Consider the following 17,887-nt stretch of genomic DNA (forward strand, 5'->3'; position numbering starts at 1 on the left):
CCTCCTCCTCTCTCAGACATTTCTGCTCCTTTTGGAACCAGAACAAACTCTGCTGGAAGTGTGGCTGGAAGAGGCTAAACCAGCAGAGCTGTCCCCTGCTCTTGTGGGGAGCAGAGGAGCTGGTGAAGGTCTGAGTGGCTGTGCCAGACCCTCCTTGCTGTAAAACAAACCCATTTCAGGAACTGCAGGCTTTCCAAGCTCCTGATCTCTGAGAAGGCTCAGCAGTTTCACTCAGAGAGGGGCTGCACTGTCAGCCCTTAACAGGGGTTCCTGGAGTTCTGATTTTGGGGTTTAAAAACAAAAGTGCCTGAGATTGCAGGCAGTGGGCTGAGGTAATGAGCTGTGTTTGCCTGGTGAATCGCTGGCATACTTGAGGTTTGGGCTCTGTTTGAAGAGCTACTGGTGCCTCATGGGAAACTGAAAAAACATTTCCTTTCAGAAACACTCCTGTGCTCTATCAAGCATTTTCTCTTGTCCTCTGTCTGTTTTCATTAAGTGTTGGCACTCATGGAGGGGCCAGATCCTGTGATTCTTAAATAGGCAAAAAGTGGAATTCTCCCTGACTGATGCCTGCTGGATTGGACTGTGCAGATTCTTGCAGCATCTCTCCCCTGGCCTGATTGCCCCTGGCTCCTCTGTTTGCATGAATAGTAGGGACTTGCTGGGAATCATGAGTAAGTGAGGAATGGAAATCAGAAGTGACTGCAGTGCTCTGAAATCAGCTCTGCACGGTCTTTAGAGAGAAAGTGATGTGGGTCAGCAGAGCACTGCCTGCAGGATCTGTTTTCTCAACTTCTCTTTTCACTGTGGAAAGCCTTAAATTGCTCTGTGCTTAAAGAAGAATAATTGCAGCCCTGATTTAGAATTATCCTGACATGACTGTGGCTTAGCAGTAGCTTTTATTCATGGAAGTGCCTGAAGGTGTGTGACTTCAGGGAGCACAGGCTGGGAAATGTGTGTGGCTTCTGATTCCCCAGGGAGGGAATTCCCTTGAGCAAAGTGCTGTGTGTGTGTGTAGAGCAGTGAGCAGTTCCATGCTGTAAAAAGGTGTCAGGGTTTCTGGGGAGATAAGTAATGCAGCCACAGTGTAATGGGTAGATAAGAGCTGCTTGCTGTGTCAGAAAGGCAGGGTTAGGGAATAGGGAGAGAGCAGAAGAGTGAGTAGGAGGGAAAAGGAGCAGTCAGAAATGGGAGACTGGAGGGGAGGCAGAGGTCTGGAGCAGAGCCTGGAAGGCAGTCTGAGGGAGAAGCTCTATTAAAAGCCCTATCTACTAATCTTGGTTGCTTTTGAATAACAGCTAAACCACAGACCACTGAAATAAACTTCATTTCACAAGGAGAACCACATCTATATTGCCAGAGCATCTTCTTTCTGAGGGTTTTTTTTTAAGCACTTGACAAACATTCATGAAATAAGGATCATGCTGTGGCATGTCTCGAGAGCAAGTCAGTGTTTCTCTGTGCATGCTGTGCTGGGCAAACCAAGGCACCCTCAGGGAAAGAGATTGCCCCAAATAGTAGAAGCATTGATAAGAGCTGAACCTCCCATGATGCTTCAAACGTGCTGTCTGTGGTTCCTGAGCATTGCACAAGGCTTAAAACTCTGTGTGTGTCTCTCCATGTGAATAATTACTGTGGTATATTTTGAAAACATTTTGTTTTCTCTTGATTTCAAGAAAATAACTGCAGACCAAAAGATTTAAACTTCATCCCTTATCTTCAATGCTGTGCTTTGCTTTACTGAGATTGTGATAAAGTCAGAGCAGAATTTACCCTACACTTCTCCCTCAGTTTAGGCAGCTGTTTTTGTGCTTTGTTTTGGTGGCCTTTATGAGAAGCTTTTAGAAAAGTTTTAAGTCTGTATAGGATGAAATTTAGTGGCTCAAAGTGATGCAAAACCCTGTGATCCCACTTGCTCTGAAATAAGTGGTGGAGGCTCAGGGTAGGGGCTGGACTGGGACATTATTTTCCTTCAGGACACTTGATCTTTCTCTCATCCCCTTTGGTGGCTTCATCTGGTGACAATCCCCTGGTGTCCATCCATTCTCATTCCATGGATGGATGGATGGATGGATGGAAGGTGCTGCTGTGGGGTGGGCCCTGTGCTCCTTTCTGGGCTTTCCTCAGGTCATGTGGATCATGGAATCCCCCAAACCGATGGTTTCATGGCTCTCAGGCTTTCCAGGCTCATTGGTAGCAAAGAAAGTAGTAATCATGCTAAAATTCCTCTGCAAACAACTCACCTTTTCTTTTCTAAAGTGCCTTTCACTGAAAGCTCTGGAGAGCTGTGCTATTTTTGAGCAGGCTCCATTTCAGCTTGACACCAGCCTGGCAACTGGACTGTAAATATTTTATATGGGTGGCCCCCCCTCTGCCTCAGCATCCAGAGGGTTTGTGTTGTCAAAGGTGAGGGCTGGGGAAGGAGACTGAAAGTTTTTAAAGTTGTTCAGCCCAGCTGCTCTGTTTTGAGGTTTGTTTTTTTTTTTTTTCCCCTCTTTTTTTTATTTTTTATTTTTCAATTCCTTTACATAGGGAAAAAGGAAAGATGAGTGGGAAATCCCAGGCAAATACAGAGCTTGGCTGTCTCCTCTGTGTCAGCAAATGGTGCCTGTGAGCCAAGAGAGAAAATGAGGTGGGAGAAGCACTTCTGACTGATTCCTGCCATGGCAGGAGGCTGATATATGAATATCACACTTATGTCAGAGGAGGGTTTGACCAGTTGTTAGATGCTGGTTGGTGTCAGAGCTGCTTAACCAGAGCTGACCCAGGCTCCTTCTTTTCCTGAAGATGCTTAGTTAGATGTTAATGAAAACATGCTCAAATAAGCATTTTAATGCTCTTTCCAGCTTGCTCTGTACCTTTGGAAGCTCCAGACCATGTTGTAATATGAGCAACAGTGAGCTTTTAGTTGCAGAGTGGAGCTCCTTGCTGAATTGCAATGCATCTGGCTTTTTTCCCTTACATTTTAAGGCATGGGTATAATGTCAGAGGCAGAGGAAAGCTTTTATCCCAGCAGTGCTTGGAACTCCTCGTGAAATCAAATATCTTGCCTCCTCTCAGAGGAGCCAGAAGGGAAGTTCTGGGATAAATGTGCCACTGCCCTCTCCCACCTGCCAAAAATAGTGTTAAAAGGAAAGAAGAGGGGGGGAAAAAAAACCAACATAATTTAAGATTGCCCCTACTCATGCCTGTGGCTTAGCAACCCTTGGCTGTACAGCTTGGGATACTGTGCTTTGCACCCAAATTGTGAACTTTTCAGGATTTTCTGCAGAAGGAGAGCACTTGGAAAGCCCAGAGTGACCAGGGGTGCTTTGGGGGTGCTGGGGAGCCTGGCCAGGGCTTGGCTGTGATCACTGCAGTGAGAGGGGGGAGTGGGTGAGAAGACTGAGAAATTGGGTGATTCTCAGGCAGCCAGACGAGCGACTGTTACAGTAATTAATTGACTAATTCACCGTACAAACAAGGGCTCTTTAAAGCAAGGAAGAGCCAGTCACATGGCAAGGATCTGCTTTCAGTCAGAAAAACACTTTGAAGCATTAGGCCCTGGCAGGGGACGTGTCTGTGCTGGTGGTGCCATTAACCAGGGGCTCTCTGTGCTCCCCAGCTGCCTGGACTGGTGACATTTCTGTGCCTGGTGACATTTCTGTGCCCAGCACTGCTGCCTTTGTGGGGAAATCCCTCTGGGATTCCCAGAGCTGGGCCTGCTATGGAGAGGATGCCATTAGGTTGTGCCCCCAGGCCCTGACCTGGTGTGAGCAGGGGAAGGGGTTAAATTCCTGTCCTGAGCCATGGCACACATGGCTTTAAGGTGCAGAATTCTCCTGTCTCAGGTTTGATTCTGGAAACACAGTAGTGGAGGGCTGTGGCACAATGCCTTCCTGCCTGGCACTTTGGGGAGGGGCTGGCAGGGGGGGAAAAGCCTTGCTCTTATAAAGATAATGTGTTGGAATCAATGATGGTGGCTCTTAGGTATTGAAGAGCAAGGTGTGGCCAGCACAGGTCCAGAAAACTCCTTTAGATGGAGGTTTCTGCCTCAGTGCCAGCCCTCCCCTGCTCCTGTAGGCCTGGGCACAGGCTGCTTGCCTTCAACCTTGATTTCTGTTTCTTGCAGGAGGCTGGACCACAACGAGCTGAGTGCCATTCCCTCGCTGGGATCTGCTGCTTCCAGCGTCCGCTCCCTGCACCTGTAAGTCATCGTCACCTCCCCTGGCTCTGGGCTCTCTCTGGGGAGGGTTTAGCTGCCTCTGAGAGCTTCATGGGTGTCACACTCCTTCCTGCTGACTCTAGAGTTGGGGTTTTGGCTTGTTAAGAAATGTAAGAATTAATTAACCTTAATTAAGAAACGTCATCTGGAGTAGTGTGATTTGTGTGAGGTTGTGTGTTGTGCTTATGGTCAGTGGTAACTTATGTCAATGTAAATTATGTAAATTCCACAGGTTGAATAAAACGTCTTCTTTCTCATCTGCCTTTGGGTTTCAACCATTAGGTCATACTTGTGCTATTAAATTTTACATTTTCTTTGTTGTTCTTTTTATTCCTGGCCCTGTTCTGATCATTTCTTCTTTCCTCTTAAAGCCAGAGAGTATTCATATCTTTATCTTTTAGGGAACTCATTCCAGACCTGTTTTTATGATTTCTTTCAACTTCTTTTTAACATTTTCTTTTGAGAGAGCAGTGACTGTAAAGCATGATCTGCAGAAGGTCTGAAGTTCCTAACTTAGGTAGTTTAGATGACCACAGAAGCATCAGACACCTGAGAGTCCTTGTGTATTGGCCACCAAGGATCTTGGTCCATGGTGCTGCTGAAGGGAATAAAATACTAAAATATCAAACTATTTAGTATCTGAAGAGTGTGGATTTCTAATATGATTGTTTGCATGTGCCTGCTTGTACTGTGCACTGAGGAGGAATTTTGCTGAGGTATGCACGATACCTCCCAGGTTCCTGGGAAGTGTTTATGGCTAACAGGGACTCCAGCAAAGTGCTGGAGCAGTTCAAGAGGTGGCTTCCAGCCTGCATGGCCCTGTGCAGGTGTCTCTGTTCTCCATGGATTTGGTGCTTCTTGTGGTACAAAATCATCTGTGACCACACCACCAGCTGATTGGCCTCTCTTGCTCAAAAGGCTCTGACTTAGTCTGAGGCAGACTTTATCTGCTGAGTTTCTGTGCTGCCACGTTTGTGCTGTGCACCAGGCTTTGAAAAAGACCTCCAGAAATCTCATTTATGGATGGAAAGCTTGCATAGAATTTGCCATCCAGGGATAAGGTTTTAGGCCCCCCAGATTGGCTTCTCTTTCTCATGAAGTCTATAAATGCTCTTGAGTTCCACAAGCCCCTGTTGTTATTTTTTGCTATTAATTTAGCTGTTGGCAAAGAACCAAATTGCAGGAGCTTTGGGTTTTTTATTCCTGAAATGAAATGAGCAGTTTGGAAAGGGGGAATAATGACTTGTGGAAGGCAGTAGATTTACGGCTCCTCTGAAATTTCAGAGTGGTGCAGAAGGAAGGAGAAGCTACAAAGCCAAATGATAAAAGAATGGGATTCTGAACAAACCTGCTTAGTATCACTTTCCAGAAATCTGAATTGCTCTCCTCAGCTGCTGCACATAAATAACTCTGATAGCAGGATTTGTAAGACTGCTGTCATACTCCTGCAAGAAGGGTCTCTTTGTTCAGCTTGTATTAGAGAATGCCACTTCTTTTCCCCCTTGCATTTCCTTTTAATTTTTATCAGAGATAAAAATAACCTGAATGATGTTTTAAACTACCTGCTCCAATCAATGTTGCTGACTCACATTGGAATGATTTGCTGAGGAAGTGAAGTTTTCTCCATCTTTGGGAGTCTTTAATCAATTGGTTGGCTTCCTAAAAGATGGACCTTTAGTTCAACTCTAGGTTAATGGGCTTGATGGGCAAATTGGTGGGTAAAGTTGTTTAGCCTTGTGTGATGTAAGGAATCAGATGATATGGTCATACTGGTTTCTTCTGGCCTTCCAATCTGTGAAGTAATAATTGGGGAGGCAGCCAAACCAAACCCAGGGTGAAGACTCATAATGAAGACTTGTGTACTGAGAAACTGGTTTATGTTTAAGTGTATAGTGTTACAGTGTATTCTTAACGCTAAAGAAAAATAAATACATTTCCTTTTTTTTTCAGTGTTTAGAAATGTGTGAAGTGTGTTTACCTCACAAACCTCTGAAGTAGGTTTTGTATATTGCATGTGGTTAAGTATTTCCAAAGGACTGTTAATGTATTATAAAAGCAAGGGTTGTATATTTGTCACTCAAAACATCCCATCTGAATGAGTTATTTCATCTCCTACTCTTCCTAAACAGCAGAACACACTTTTTCTCATTTTGGGGCTGGGAAAAACAATACTGCCAAACTCAAATTTCCCATAAAGTTTGGTGGTTGTGTGGGGTTTTTTATGGGTTTTGCCTTTTTTTTTTTTTTTTTTTTTTTTAAATGAGCTTTGCTTTGCATTCCCTGCTTTTGGGTTTTCCTTACCTGTCTCCATCACCCAAAACTTGCCTGACCCCACACGTATGAGGACCAAAGGCCAGTTAAATATATATGTAAGCATGTGAGAATCTGTTGAAGAGAGAATTCTCAGAGCTTTCTGCAAGCCTTTGGATGTCCCAGGCTGCAGATGGATGCAGACATAACATATGTACCAAAAATGCTTTGTCCTGATACAGTGCCATGGAGTTTGGTTCAGTTCAGTTATTCCTCGAAGAATCAGTTTGTTTGCCTTGCGTGTTGAAAATATTGCCAGAGTCGTTCATTTCAGCAAGAGCAAACATAAGGGACTTGATAAGGCTTTTAATAGAACAGAAGGGAAAAATAATCTATGTAGGGGTTACCAAATAAAGACAGACATTAAATGCAAACATCTGTTAGTGCAAACAAAAGCCAGGAAATTCAGCTGGGAGGGGGAGAGACCGAGTCTGGATTCATTCCGAAATTACATCGGAATAGCTGAGAGGAGAACCTTGCCTGCAATTCCCACAGCATTTGTAATTTAGTTACAGTTCCTAGACTTGGACATTGGGGAGTTGATGGCAGGATGTTTTCACTGACATGCCCTTGGCTGAGGATTTCCCATCCCAGTGCAGCTACAGTGTGTTAACTCTGAAGGCTCTCGAGGAGACCCTGTTACCTGATCTGCTGGGGAAAGGGGTGATGGAAGAAACCATTTATTTGCAGAACTTAGTCTGTTTATATCCAGCTTCCTCACTAACTTGCATGGAAGACCTCTTAGGCCTGCCAGGTTAAAGGAGCTGCAATCAACCCTGCACTGGTCTGTTGTTATGGGTTTCCTACAAACCCCTAAGCTCAGCCCTTACTCTGGGGCCTGTCTTTGCTGCTGCATCTACCTGCATGTGAGTAACTGCACCCTGGAGGGGTTTTGGGGCATTTGGACAGATGATGGAGGTGGATCCTTGTCCTCTGCCCTGGCTCCAAGCCTGATTAATCCAGCATCCTCTGCCACAGGCTGCTGGGCAGCTGTAGGGCTCAGTGGAGAGTGCTAACCAGACCTCTGGAGCAAGCATGGTAAACAGATAACACTGCCCCATCCTTAGCTGGCTGGGAATTAAGGAAGTTAACAGATTAAACACTTGAAAATAACTTTCATTTCTTTCACTGTAAGTCTTTTAAGCCTCCAGCCATTTAGGAACAAAGGGGACAGTGACCCACAGCAGTCAGCTGTGTGGTGGCAACAGGCAGGGCTGTTTGAGATGCTTTGGCCCCATCATCTTGCTCTGAATAAGCACAGATAACAAGGAACTCAGAATAGGGATTTTTAGAGCAAAAGAGTGTGAAATAGGATTAGCTGATTCACAAGAAGATGCAGTGACACTGCAGTGTATTTACTGGGGAAAGCGAAATCAATAGGACTACTCTGCTGCCAAACTGAGCAGAAAAGTCTCTTGAAGAAAATCAATCTTCTTTACAGACTCATTAATGTAAAGATCAATTCACATTAAACTGTAATTAAACAGAGAGCTAATAGGAGAAGGGTAAGTGATCTGCTGTGCCCCAGGCAAAATAGATCATGTAAAATTTGAAAACTAAATACTGGAGAATTGGAAACTGGGAGTGGCAGGGAACATGCTAGGACTGCTTGGAAAAGGGCTGATGAGCTCAGATGCTGGTTGGGGCAGCATGATCCTCATGGAAAGGAGGTACTCAGTGCTATTCCAGCTGGATGTCAGGTAAGACAGGTCAAACACTTCAGCCAGTCTCTTCCATTTGACTTGCATGGTTTCATGTAGAGCTTTTCCTCTTAAGTGCTGGGGATTTCTTTATAATTCTGGTTAAATTAGCCACATTGTTAAAATTGTGACCCTTGTTTCTTATCTAACTTTGATTTTTCTCTGGATCTCCTTAGACCTTTGTACTAGATTAAAGTTGACCGGTCTTGGAAGTCCATAGTGTGGCAGAATCAGGATTGCACTATTGAGCTGTTGCCTCATTCCTCCACAGTGAAAGCTTGGGAAAGCTGCTGTTATTTTAGTGCTGTTTGCACTGCTTCACTTGTGTTGTCAGATGGGGTTTGCAAAGACTTTCTGAAAACCCATGTGGTCCATTAGATTCTTTGAGCTGCTGTTTTGCTTTCATCCAAGACAAAGGTGTCTTGCTTTGTGAGCTGAAACAATGCAAGCAGCCTGTGCTCTGAGTGGAATCTCACAAATACCTTCATTTCTGCAAGATTTCCTGGGAGCTGGGGTTGTGGGCTTGAGATCTGTGACTTCACTTCATCTTTGCTTTTCAGGTTAAGGTGTTGCAGACTGTGTTGAGCATCAGGACTGCAGCTGCAGCTCTGTCAGGGTGACCCTGTTAGAGGGAAGAGCTCAGAGCTGCTGCCATCTCTGCTGCTCCTAGAGCTCAGCTCAAGCCTGAGCTGGTCTCTACACGAGGTGTGAGCTCACTTTGTGTTCCTGGCTAGGCCAGAGTAAAAACCTCTGCGTGGGCGGTGTTGAGAGCTGGGAAGTTTGGCTTGCAGGAGGAATGAGGTTTGAGCTCACAGACAGCACAGACACAGCCTTGGAGGCCATTTGTGGCCTGGGATCCTGCTGTGCTAATTGCTGTACAAACAGAACAACTGCCTTGACCCCCAAGGGGTTTAATCTGCAAGTCATCTTTGCTGGAGTTAAAAAGGGATGATCTAACAATTAGAAATAAGGAGAGTACTCTGTTAATTCCATCTGGGTCGCAGCAAGAGGTTTTGTGCTCACAAGCACCAAATCCAGATGAGTCAGAGGCAGCGGGGTCTGCTCGGAGTCAGCAGCTCTGCCTGTGTGCAGGACGTGCCTTGGGCAGCTCAGAAACCACACTGCCCTCCTCCCTTCCTCATTGCTGGCCCAGAGGAAACTTTCTCTGGGAACTGAGGTGGTGGAGATAGATAAGTGGGAGCAGATTCACCCCCAGCCCCTGCTTGCATCACCTACATGGTGTAATGTCTGCAGGGGCCAATTCTCCAGTGTTTGCTTAGGTAATTCCCCTTGGAGATGGAGAGAGCTGCTTTCTGAGAGCATGGCTATACAGGCTATACTACTGAGCTTCTGGGTTTGGATGTGAAATACATTAATATGGAAAGGGAAAATGAAAAGAATGCTGACAGGCTGTTCAGTGTGCAGCAATGCACAGGCATAAGATATTCTGAAACTCATCTCATAAGTTTGTTTTGCTCAGAGTTCATATTAAGGCTCTGGTGTGTAAAGTCTGCAAGTTTTTGAGGCCAAAGACTGCAGGAGTCTTTCCTAGTGGATGAAACTCTCATTAATCATGTACTCCCAAGCACCAGAAGAGATGCGATGCTGTTTTGACTTTTCTTTTGGGCTGTTGGAACTGTTCTAATCATTTGCATGTCCTCTTTGAGCTTTTAGATATAACATGAGTGCATGGAAATAGCAAAGGATCTGAGGCTATTCCAGGGAAATGAGTAATCATTTCTTCTGGAAAAGCAACAGCAGTAAAGCACACAGTTATCAGACTCAACAAAAGAGCATCAGAAAGTAATCTGGGCACGTACAGTGGAGTGTAAAAATTGGCCAGAGGATAAAGGTAGTGAAAGTTGGTGGCAGCTCATGAAATACCCCTGGAGGCTGCTCTATTATGTATTTAATAACAAGCATTTTGTGCAGCCGTGGCAGCTTCTTCTGTGAGCAGAGAATTGCTTTGAGCTAGGCCAGATCTGCTCTGGCATCTGTGTGCTGCTTTGCAGGCCATGCTGGGTTAATCTGTGTATGGAGGGAGGAGAAGAGGACATCAGTGGGACAGAGCACAAGGTTAGGGGTTGGAATACTGGAAGAGGATCTTTTTGTGCATGACCCACATACTCATTATACCCCAAAGTATGTGTATACATACATACACACACACACATATATATATATACATACATACATGTGTGTGTATATATATATATATATACCCCTTTGGGTGAATCTGCTTCCTCCAAGCTGAAGAGGATCTACCTCAGGGCAGCTGGAGCTCCTGGATGTAAAGCATCTCCAAGGGCAGGAGCATATTTTGTGTACAATGCACAAAGTGGCTTCCAAGTTCTGTCCCTCTGCAGATCAAGCCTAGATCAGTTGTTAGGGTCATCTGCAACCATGATCTTTTGTTAAGGTCAGTATGAAAAATAGCTTCATATTTGAGCCTTAGAATAGCCCAAAATTGCTACTATTAATATCTGTGGCGGATTGACTGTCTCATTTAATGGCATATGGCAAATAAAGCACACGTCTACAAAAGCAATTCCTTTGTTAGTCTTCACAGACCAAGCAGGTTTCAAATATAAATAACTTGCTGAGTTGAAAGTTTTTTTAGCATATTGGAGTTTCCTGCCTAAAAACTGCTGGCAGTGGCAATTAAGTTTGCTCAGAGGTGAGTAAAAGTCAAGTTGAAGCTACAGTAAAAGCAAGTTGAATTATTAAAAGTCTCTCTCCATGTTCCTCTCTGAAAGTTTAGCCAATTCAGCTTTTTAACAAAATTGCACAATATAAAGAAGCTCTCAGTATGTGTTCCCACATCCCTACTGAGATTGGGCAGTTAGTCCCCAGTTATCCTGGTTGTAGACAGTGGTGCTTGTTCAGAGCATGAAAGAGATCCCAGAGAGGAGTAAGAACAGGGCTGGGGGTAGAATTGTGGGGTTTAAATTGGGTGGCATAAAACACTGGCACCATTAGGAATAATGTAGGGTGAAGAAAATGTTCACTTGAGTGTGATCCTGCTAGGTTAAGGTTGGCAGAGATCAGAAAAAAAGTCTGCAGAAAGCTCATTTCTAACTGAATGAAAGCCAGCTATGTGCTGGATTTTCTCTTATTTTTAACCCATGTCAAATTCCCCAATTAATTGGAGAAGTGAACAATAGAGATCATGTCAATAGTGATTATCTTGCAAAAGCAGCCCTGCTGGGGGTGTGCAGCGTGGAAAATGTGACTGCTGGTTAAGAGAGATGAGAAAGTGATCTGTCACACCTTCAGATGAAGTGATCACTTGAGAGGCCACGCTCCCTCAGGTTTGTGTGCATAACTCCTGCTTGTTAACAGGAATTCCACGTGAATATTGATTGGGAATAAGTGGTTGGGTGAGTACATGTTCTGCCTGTCAAACCATTTAATGTTCAATTGCACATCAGGGAAAATAGCAAAGGTAGCTGGAAAATGAAACTGGAGTGCAGAGCTGTGCAAGTGGAAAGACAACTGTGTTAGTGGTCAGATCTGAGCAGATAAAATGAGTTGGGGAGAGGTAGAATTGAGAGTTGATGACAAAAGAAAGAATCTATAAATGGCTCATGGATTTTAGATTTAAAAATCATTTCCTGCCCAGTCCATCTACTGCAGATCACACACTCTGTGCAAGCAGTTGCTGCCCAGGGTGGTGATTAGCATGAGACATCAGGCCAAGGGATTGGACTTTCTGTAATCCCCCAGGTGCCCTGGAAAAGGCACACTTTTTGGTGATCTTACCAAGGTATTTTTGCCCTCAAGGTTGTTTCTTTGAGAGAGCAGTCATCTTTTTCAAAATAGGAGGAACTGAAGATGTAAATGGTCTTACTATAAAAGCTTGAAGAACTTACTGGCTAAGTGGTGGTGAATGCTTACCCTTGACTTTACAAGATCTTTACCAGGGAAGCTTGAACAGCCTGTTTTACACCAGCCTGGCTTAGCACAGAGACAGTTCTACTCTAAACCCCAAATTTCCTCTTCCCTGGATGTTTTGCCACCTTGTTTTGGGGTTTCCCAAAGCCACCCTTCCTACTTGATGAGCTTCATTAGCAGCAGGGTGCCTGTTCTTGTGAAGAGCTGCTCTTTTCTTTGCTAGCTTGACCACTGCTTTTCCACATAGGAGCTACTCCTTCTTGCAGGCAGAGCAGTGTGAGCCCAGCAGAGCTCAGTGAAGTCTGCCCAGAGGCAATCCCTGTTTCTGTGACCTTGCTGACAAGACAGATAAGCCCTTTCAACAGAGCTCAAGTGTGTGTCATGTTGGAGCAGACAGAACAGCCAGCCTATCTACATCTCTCAAGTGTTAACAGGAGTTTGACTGGCCAGTCAAAAATGTGTTTTTTCAAATGCTGCCTTTTTCAAGAGGCAGGTCTTTTAGCAGCTTCTGCTGCAAGTTCCGTGAGACTGAGAGTTTGATGGTGTGGAAGATGAATTCAAGTGTGTTGTCCTTTCTTTACCTCCCTTATCATCACTGTAGTTAAATCCACCTGTTTTCATGGTGTTCCTGTCAGTGATGGGAAAAGGCCCTCTGTCACATTGTGGCTTAGAGACACAGACAGTGCATGCTATCAAGTCTGCTTGCAGTTACAGTTTGGATGAAAATTGCAGCATCATGGGCAGAGCCATTGCATTTGCTTTGCACTTGAATTGCTTCTCCCCTTGTGTTATTTTCCCCTCCTCGCTCCCGTGGAGAGACAAAAGCAAAACAAAACCACCCACAAAACACATGTGCTCTCTGGGCTGTGGTGGATCTTATTTACTTTGATCATGTATTACACAAAGAGAAACTAAAATCAGTATCAGGATTTAAGGATGAAAGTGCCTCCATGCCCTGTGCTTTTGGAGCTTCTTGGCTTTCAAATGGAAATGCCCTCCTTGTTGATTAGAAGCACAAAACTTGCATGCAATGAAATGAAAGGAAGCTGCTGTCTGTGCTCCAGCCTCTGCTCTGTGCTGGTTCAGTTGACGTCTGATTTTTGGATTTCTGTTCTTGCTTATCACAGACCTGGCTCATCTTTGAGGCGGTGATAAGGTGGGGGGCCTGGGCAGCAGCCCTGACACAGGCACTGGGCACTGTGGGGCTGTGGAGAGCAGGAATTCATCAGAGCAGCAAAGTGGTGGGGTGAAGGTAGCCTCTATCTTGGCTTCAGAGAGTTGCTTATGCATTTAATTTGTGATAGGAAATTGAGTTTGGCTGGCGTGGATCAGTGGCAGAAGAAAGCCCTTGAGGGAGAAGCACAAGAGGAAAAGCCAGCGGCAGAGCAAAAGAGTAGCAGACCAAAGATATGAGATGTAGAGCATGGAAACACTGACCTGACTGTCATCTGCCAGCAACTGAATGACCCCTTTCAAATACTAATGCAGCCCTTCCTTCAAAGAGGCTCTGCTGAGTGCCACGACCCCGTTCAGACAGCTGGTGCAGAGCCCTGTGGTTTCCTGCATTCTTGTGTGAAAACTGCCATTTACCTTGTGTGACTCTCTTCCTTCTATTCCCACAGGACAATTCTCCTCTTAGCAGAGTTCAGCACTCAGAAGAGCCTCTCTTCTCCTTTGCAGCCTTCCTCAGTCCTTGCTGCAGATGGAGGTCAGGGAATGTGAGAAGTGACAGGAGCAGTGGCATGGACAGAGAGGGGGTGAGAGGCTCACACAGCTCTGTGTGCTTGCAAAACCAGCAGTGATGGTGTTCAGTGGCTTAGGGATTCCCTCCCTGGTGCCTTTGGCCAAACTGCATCACAGGTTGGGCAGCCCCTGCTGAAGATAGCTGGCCCCAACCCTTGCAGGTGCATCCTCCATTGAGGGTGAGCTCAGGGCTCTGCACATCATCCCTGAGATTCTTTGGGGTCAAGTTCACAAAAGTTCAGGGAGGCTCGTTACAGAGAAGCTGTGCCAGACAATGAGAGAGGCTTTGCATGGCCTGTTTAATGGATCTGAGCCCCTTGTGAATACATCATTTTAAAAACTGCTGCAGAGCACTGTCTTGATGAAACATCCAGTGTAACCAGAAGAGAGCTGGTCCTCTTAGAGCCACTCAGTTGCTGATGGGGGGACTGTGCCCATAACAGAGACTGTCTTGTCTTCAGGAATCTTTATTTGCTTTGATGTCACAGCAGGTTGTGTAATCTGCTGAAGAGATGAGACAGCCTCTATTTTAAAGATGACTAAATTCTAATCCTGCCTGTCCCACACATTTTGTTTTCTCAATGGAATGAAATGCTCAAGGCTTAGGAAGTTGTATGTTGCAAAAAATATCCGAAATCATATGGTGGTGAGTCAAAGTCCAGTGAAAGGAAATGCAGATCAAAGTGAGGGAGGGAGAGAGTTTTGAAAAACGACATGGCTTCCCTCAATGGATCAGCACACAGTGTAAGGTCATGTAAGAAATCAGAAAGTTTACATAAACAGTGCTAGTTCAGAAATATTCAAAGAGAATATGTAGCTCAGTGTGTTTTGGTTACAATAGGAGAAGGGCTTTCCTTCATGCAGTTCATACTTAACCTATCAAAAATTGTTCATCAGATCCAGGCCTTTGCTTATGTCCAGCTGCTGGGAAGATTTTAAAGAGAATGCTTGATCCCCTCCTCTTATCCATGTGGATTAGAAGGAGCTGTGGGAGTGTGCCTGGCAGCAGGATAACATCTGCCCATGGTTGGGTGCCCCGGGCACGAGGGTGCTCTGAGGCCACTGGGAGTGCAGCAGGGTCAGTGGCTGCAGTCCATCAGTGTGAGAGGAAGATGAGCTTGGTCCTGTGAGTGACCACAGAGTGGCCTTTAATAATAGACAGTGAAAACAGAGCCCCTGGGTCACACTGGGCTCACATGAGCAGTCCTGTTGGCTGCAGTGGAACTATTTGTGTGAGTGAGAGTTTGCTTGTGGGAAGAGAGTTCCTAGCACAGCCCTCTGCAGGGGGCAGCTGCTCCCAGGCCCAAAGGGGTGAATTAGCAAATCTCAGCTCCCAGACTGATTTCTGCCTCCAAACATCCATGACCTGGAACAGAGACACGGTCACTTCACTGTGAAAGGTTCCATTTTTTTCCCATCCCCTCCATCTTCAAAGAAACCCCAAAGCCCAGGTTGTTTTTTTTACCCCTCTGTTTTGTCCCAGCTGTGTGTAGCTGGGGGTAATTTGATTCATGCTACTCCATCCTAAACCATAGAATAGGGTGAGAACATGACCTGATGAATAAAAGCCTCCTGGAATATACCTGGTTTGAAGCTGATGTACAGCAGATGAATAAATCCTCTTCAGGTTTTCTGCTTTAGTTAGATATAGTTGGAATAGCTCCTTCAGCTTGTTTCTTGCATTATTCCTTTATATGATTTTAAGTGAAAAACAGTGTAAAAGGGTCATGGGTTTTGTTTGCTTCATCTTAGACCTTTTTCTGAAGGAGTGCTAGGGAGAGGGAAGATCCTGACTTACAGTTTTAGGTAGAGCATATGAACTTTAGGAGAAAGTTTGGATATCTGTAAAAAATTACACAAGTGGCTTCTCTTTTTTTTTTTTTTTTTTTTTTTTCTTCCAGTGGTTTGGGGTTTTGGTATGGGTTGGTTGGTTTTGGGGTTTTGGGTTTGTTTTTTTTTTTGGCTTTTTGGGGGTGGTGTTTTTTGGTTTTTGTGTTGGTTTGTTTTGTGTGGCTGACCCTAAAATGCAGTGGCTGGCTGGCCTGCCACTGCTCTGCTCTTGTTGTGTGTGCAGCCAGCACCTGAACAAACAGAGCTGTATCTGTGACAGCCTGGGAATCCGCCAGGATTCCTCAGGGAAGGAGTGATTCAGAGCATCTGAGAAAAGTGGGGGCTGCTTCCATGCATCCTTGCTTCCTGTCCAAACAGCAACCCATGCAGCCTTGCTCTGAAAGGACAGTGGGGCACTTCCCACAAGCAAATGCAGTTTTTTTGTTGGATAAAAATACACATTCTTGTGACAGTACAAAATCTTGTGCCTAATGGATTATTCTGGAAAGGCTGGTAAGACAACACAAAGTGTCAGACAACTAGTGGGGCTTTCCAGAGCACTTGGGGAGTGTGAGGGCTCATGCACATCAGGCAGTTCAGTTTTTCTGGGAAGGTCTCATGTTAAGAACTAGAGAATGGTGTGACACAGACTTCCAGCATGTCACCTGCCTGGTTTACTTCATCTTCAGCTGCAGAGATGGCTTCACTGTACTCCAAGGCAGACATTTCACAAGTTACAGTAGAGAAGAAAAAGTTTTCTGAAAGAAATCTTTGGAAGTAAAATTTGTGAGTAAAATGTTAAAACCATGTAACAAGTTCTACACTGATAAATTGTTTGAACTTTGAGTCAAAGCTGATGTTCAGGTCCCAATGACATTCTTCCCCTTCCTTCTTTGCATATGTTAATAAAAATCACTTAGGAGATCTTTGGTTATTGAATGTAAGAAGGTGACCCAGAAAAGCAGGAACATTTATGTTGCTGCTGTTGTAAACACAAATTCATCTTCCAGATTATCAGTTACCCTTCTTGCCTTGTTAGGAAAATCACTCAGGCGTTGCACTCTACTCTGAAACCGTGATTTTATTTATTATTTTTTGTGTTTGTGTAGTGAGTGACAGGCTGAAATCAAATAGCAAATCATGTAAGGTGAAAGCTTAGGAACCCATGTCTTTGATCTTCTTCAGTGTTTCTAGAAGGATCAGTACTGGATCTCCATCTCCTCTGAGCTGAGGAGGAGGAGGGCAGGTAGTTCCAGGCACGTGTTAGTCACAGTGTGTGTGATCCATCTCTGGTTACGCTGCCTTTGATCTCCCTCTCTTTGCACAGCCAGTCTGTGACACCAAACCTTGCCTGTCCTTCACTACCAAACCCCATAACTCTTTCTGGCTCCAGCATTTTGTTTCTTCAATACTTTGTCAGGATGGAAATACTAACCAAACCCTGAACTTTTAAAAATCTCCCTTTTTCCAAGTCCTGTGATCTCCCTCGTACGCTAATTTTGAAAATGTGCTGGCATATTAATAGAACCCTGCCCGAGGTGCAGAGCCCCTCTTTAGAAGCTCAGTTTTATTTTTGATGCCTATAACAGGTGCTGGTTTAATAGGTTTGCTGTATTACAGCTTTCCCTTTTCTCTGGTGAGCCGGGCCAGATCTGTAAGCTGACACTACATGAAGGGCAGGCATGTGACTTATGCCTGCCTTTAGCCTCGCTTCGCACTGAACATTTACACCGCAGCTACAGCAGCCTTAGTTCAAGCTTTGTCTAAACCAGGAGGTTTTCTGCTGATTGTATTTAAATCAGCCCAAGCAAAGCCCCTCGTGCATTCCTGTCTGAGGGTCTTGCTTTGATTTTCTGCTGTCAGCTTTGGAGTGGGCAGCTGCTGGGGAGAGTGAATGTGGCTCAAACAACAAAGGAACGTTTTTGTGCTGCTCTTTGCATCCATTTCACACAAGGAGTTTGAAGCTAAGGTATAAATTAAACTGAGTGGTGTTCTCCTTGCTTGCTGCAAAGAGGAAGGTGAATTCTTCCCCTATTAGCTCTGGTGGAAAATGTTTCACAGCCTGTTTATCAAATAAATATTCACAAAGACGCTTCGAATGAGGAAACGCACCGGGATTAAAGTGTAACTTTACCTCTAAAATACAAGCTGAGATTCCTGGAAATGCTGCAAGCCTTTGACTTTGCGCCACCTGTTATTTTCCTGC

General features: G+C 44.9%; 1 protein-coding gene across 1 annotated transcript in view; it reads left to right on the forward strand.

Moving 5' to 3' along the window:
• Positions 1-17,887, forward strand: part of LRIG1 (leucine rich repeats and immunoglobulin like domains 1) — a 94,068-nt gene that overhangs the window by 35,965 nt on the left and 40,216 nt on the right. The window contains 1 exon segment of the mRNA XM_066558350.1: positions 4,112-4,186. Coding sequence (XP_066414447.1) covers positions 4,112-4,186 — 75 coding nt within the window.

The sequence above is a fragment of the Molothrus aeneus genome, chromosome 12 (assembly GCF_037042795.1).
Source record: "Molothrus aeneus isolate 106 chromosome 12, BPBGC_Maene_1.0, whole genome shotgun sequence".
Lineage (NCBI taxonomy): Eukaryota > Metazoa > Chordata > Aves > Passeriformes > Icteridae > Molothrus > Molothrus aeneus.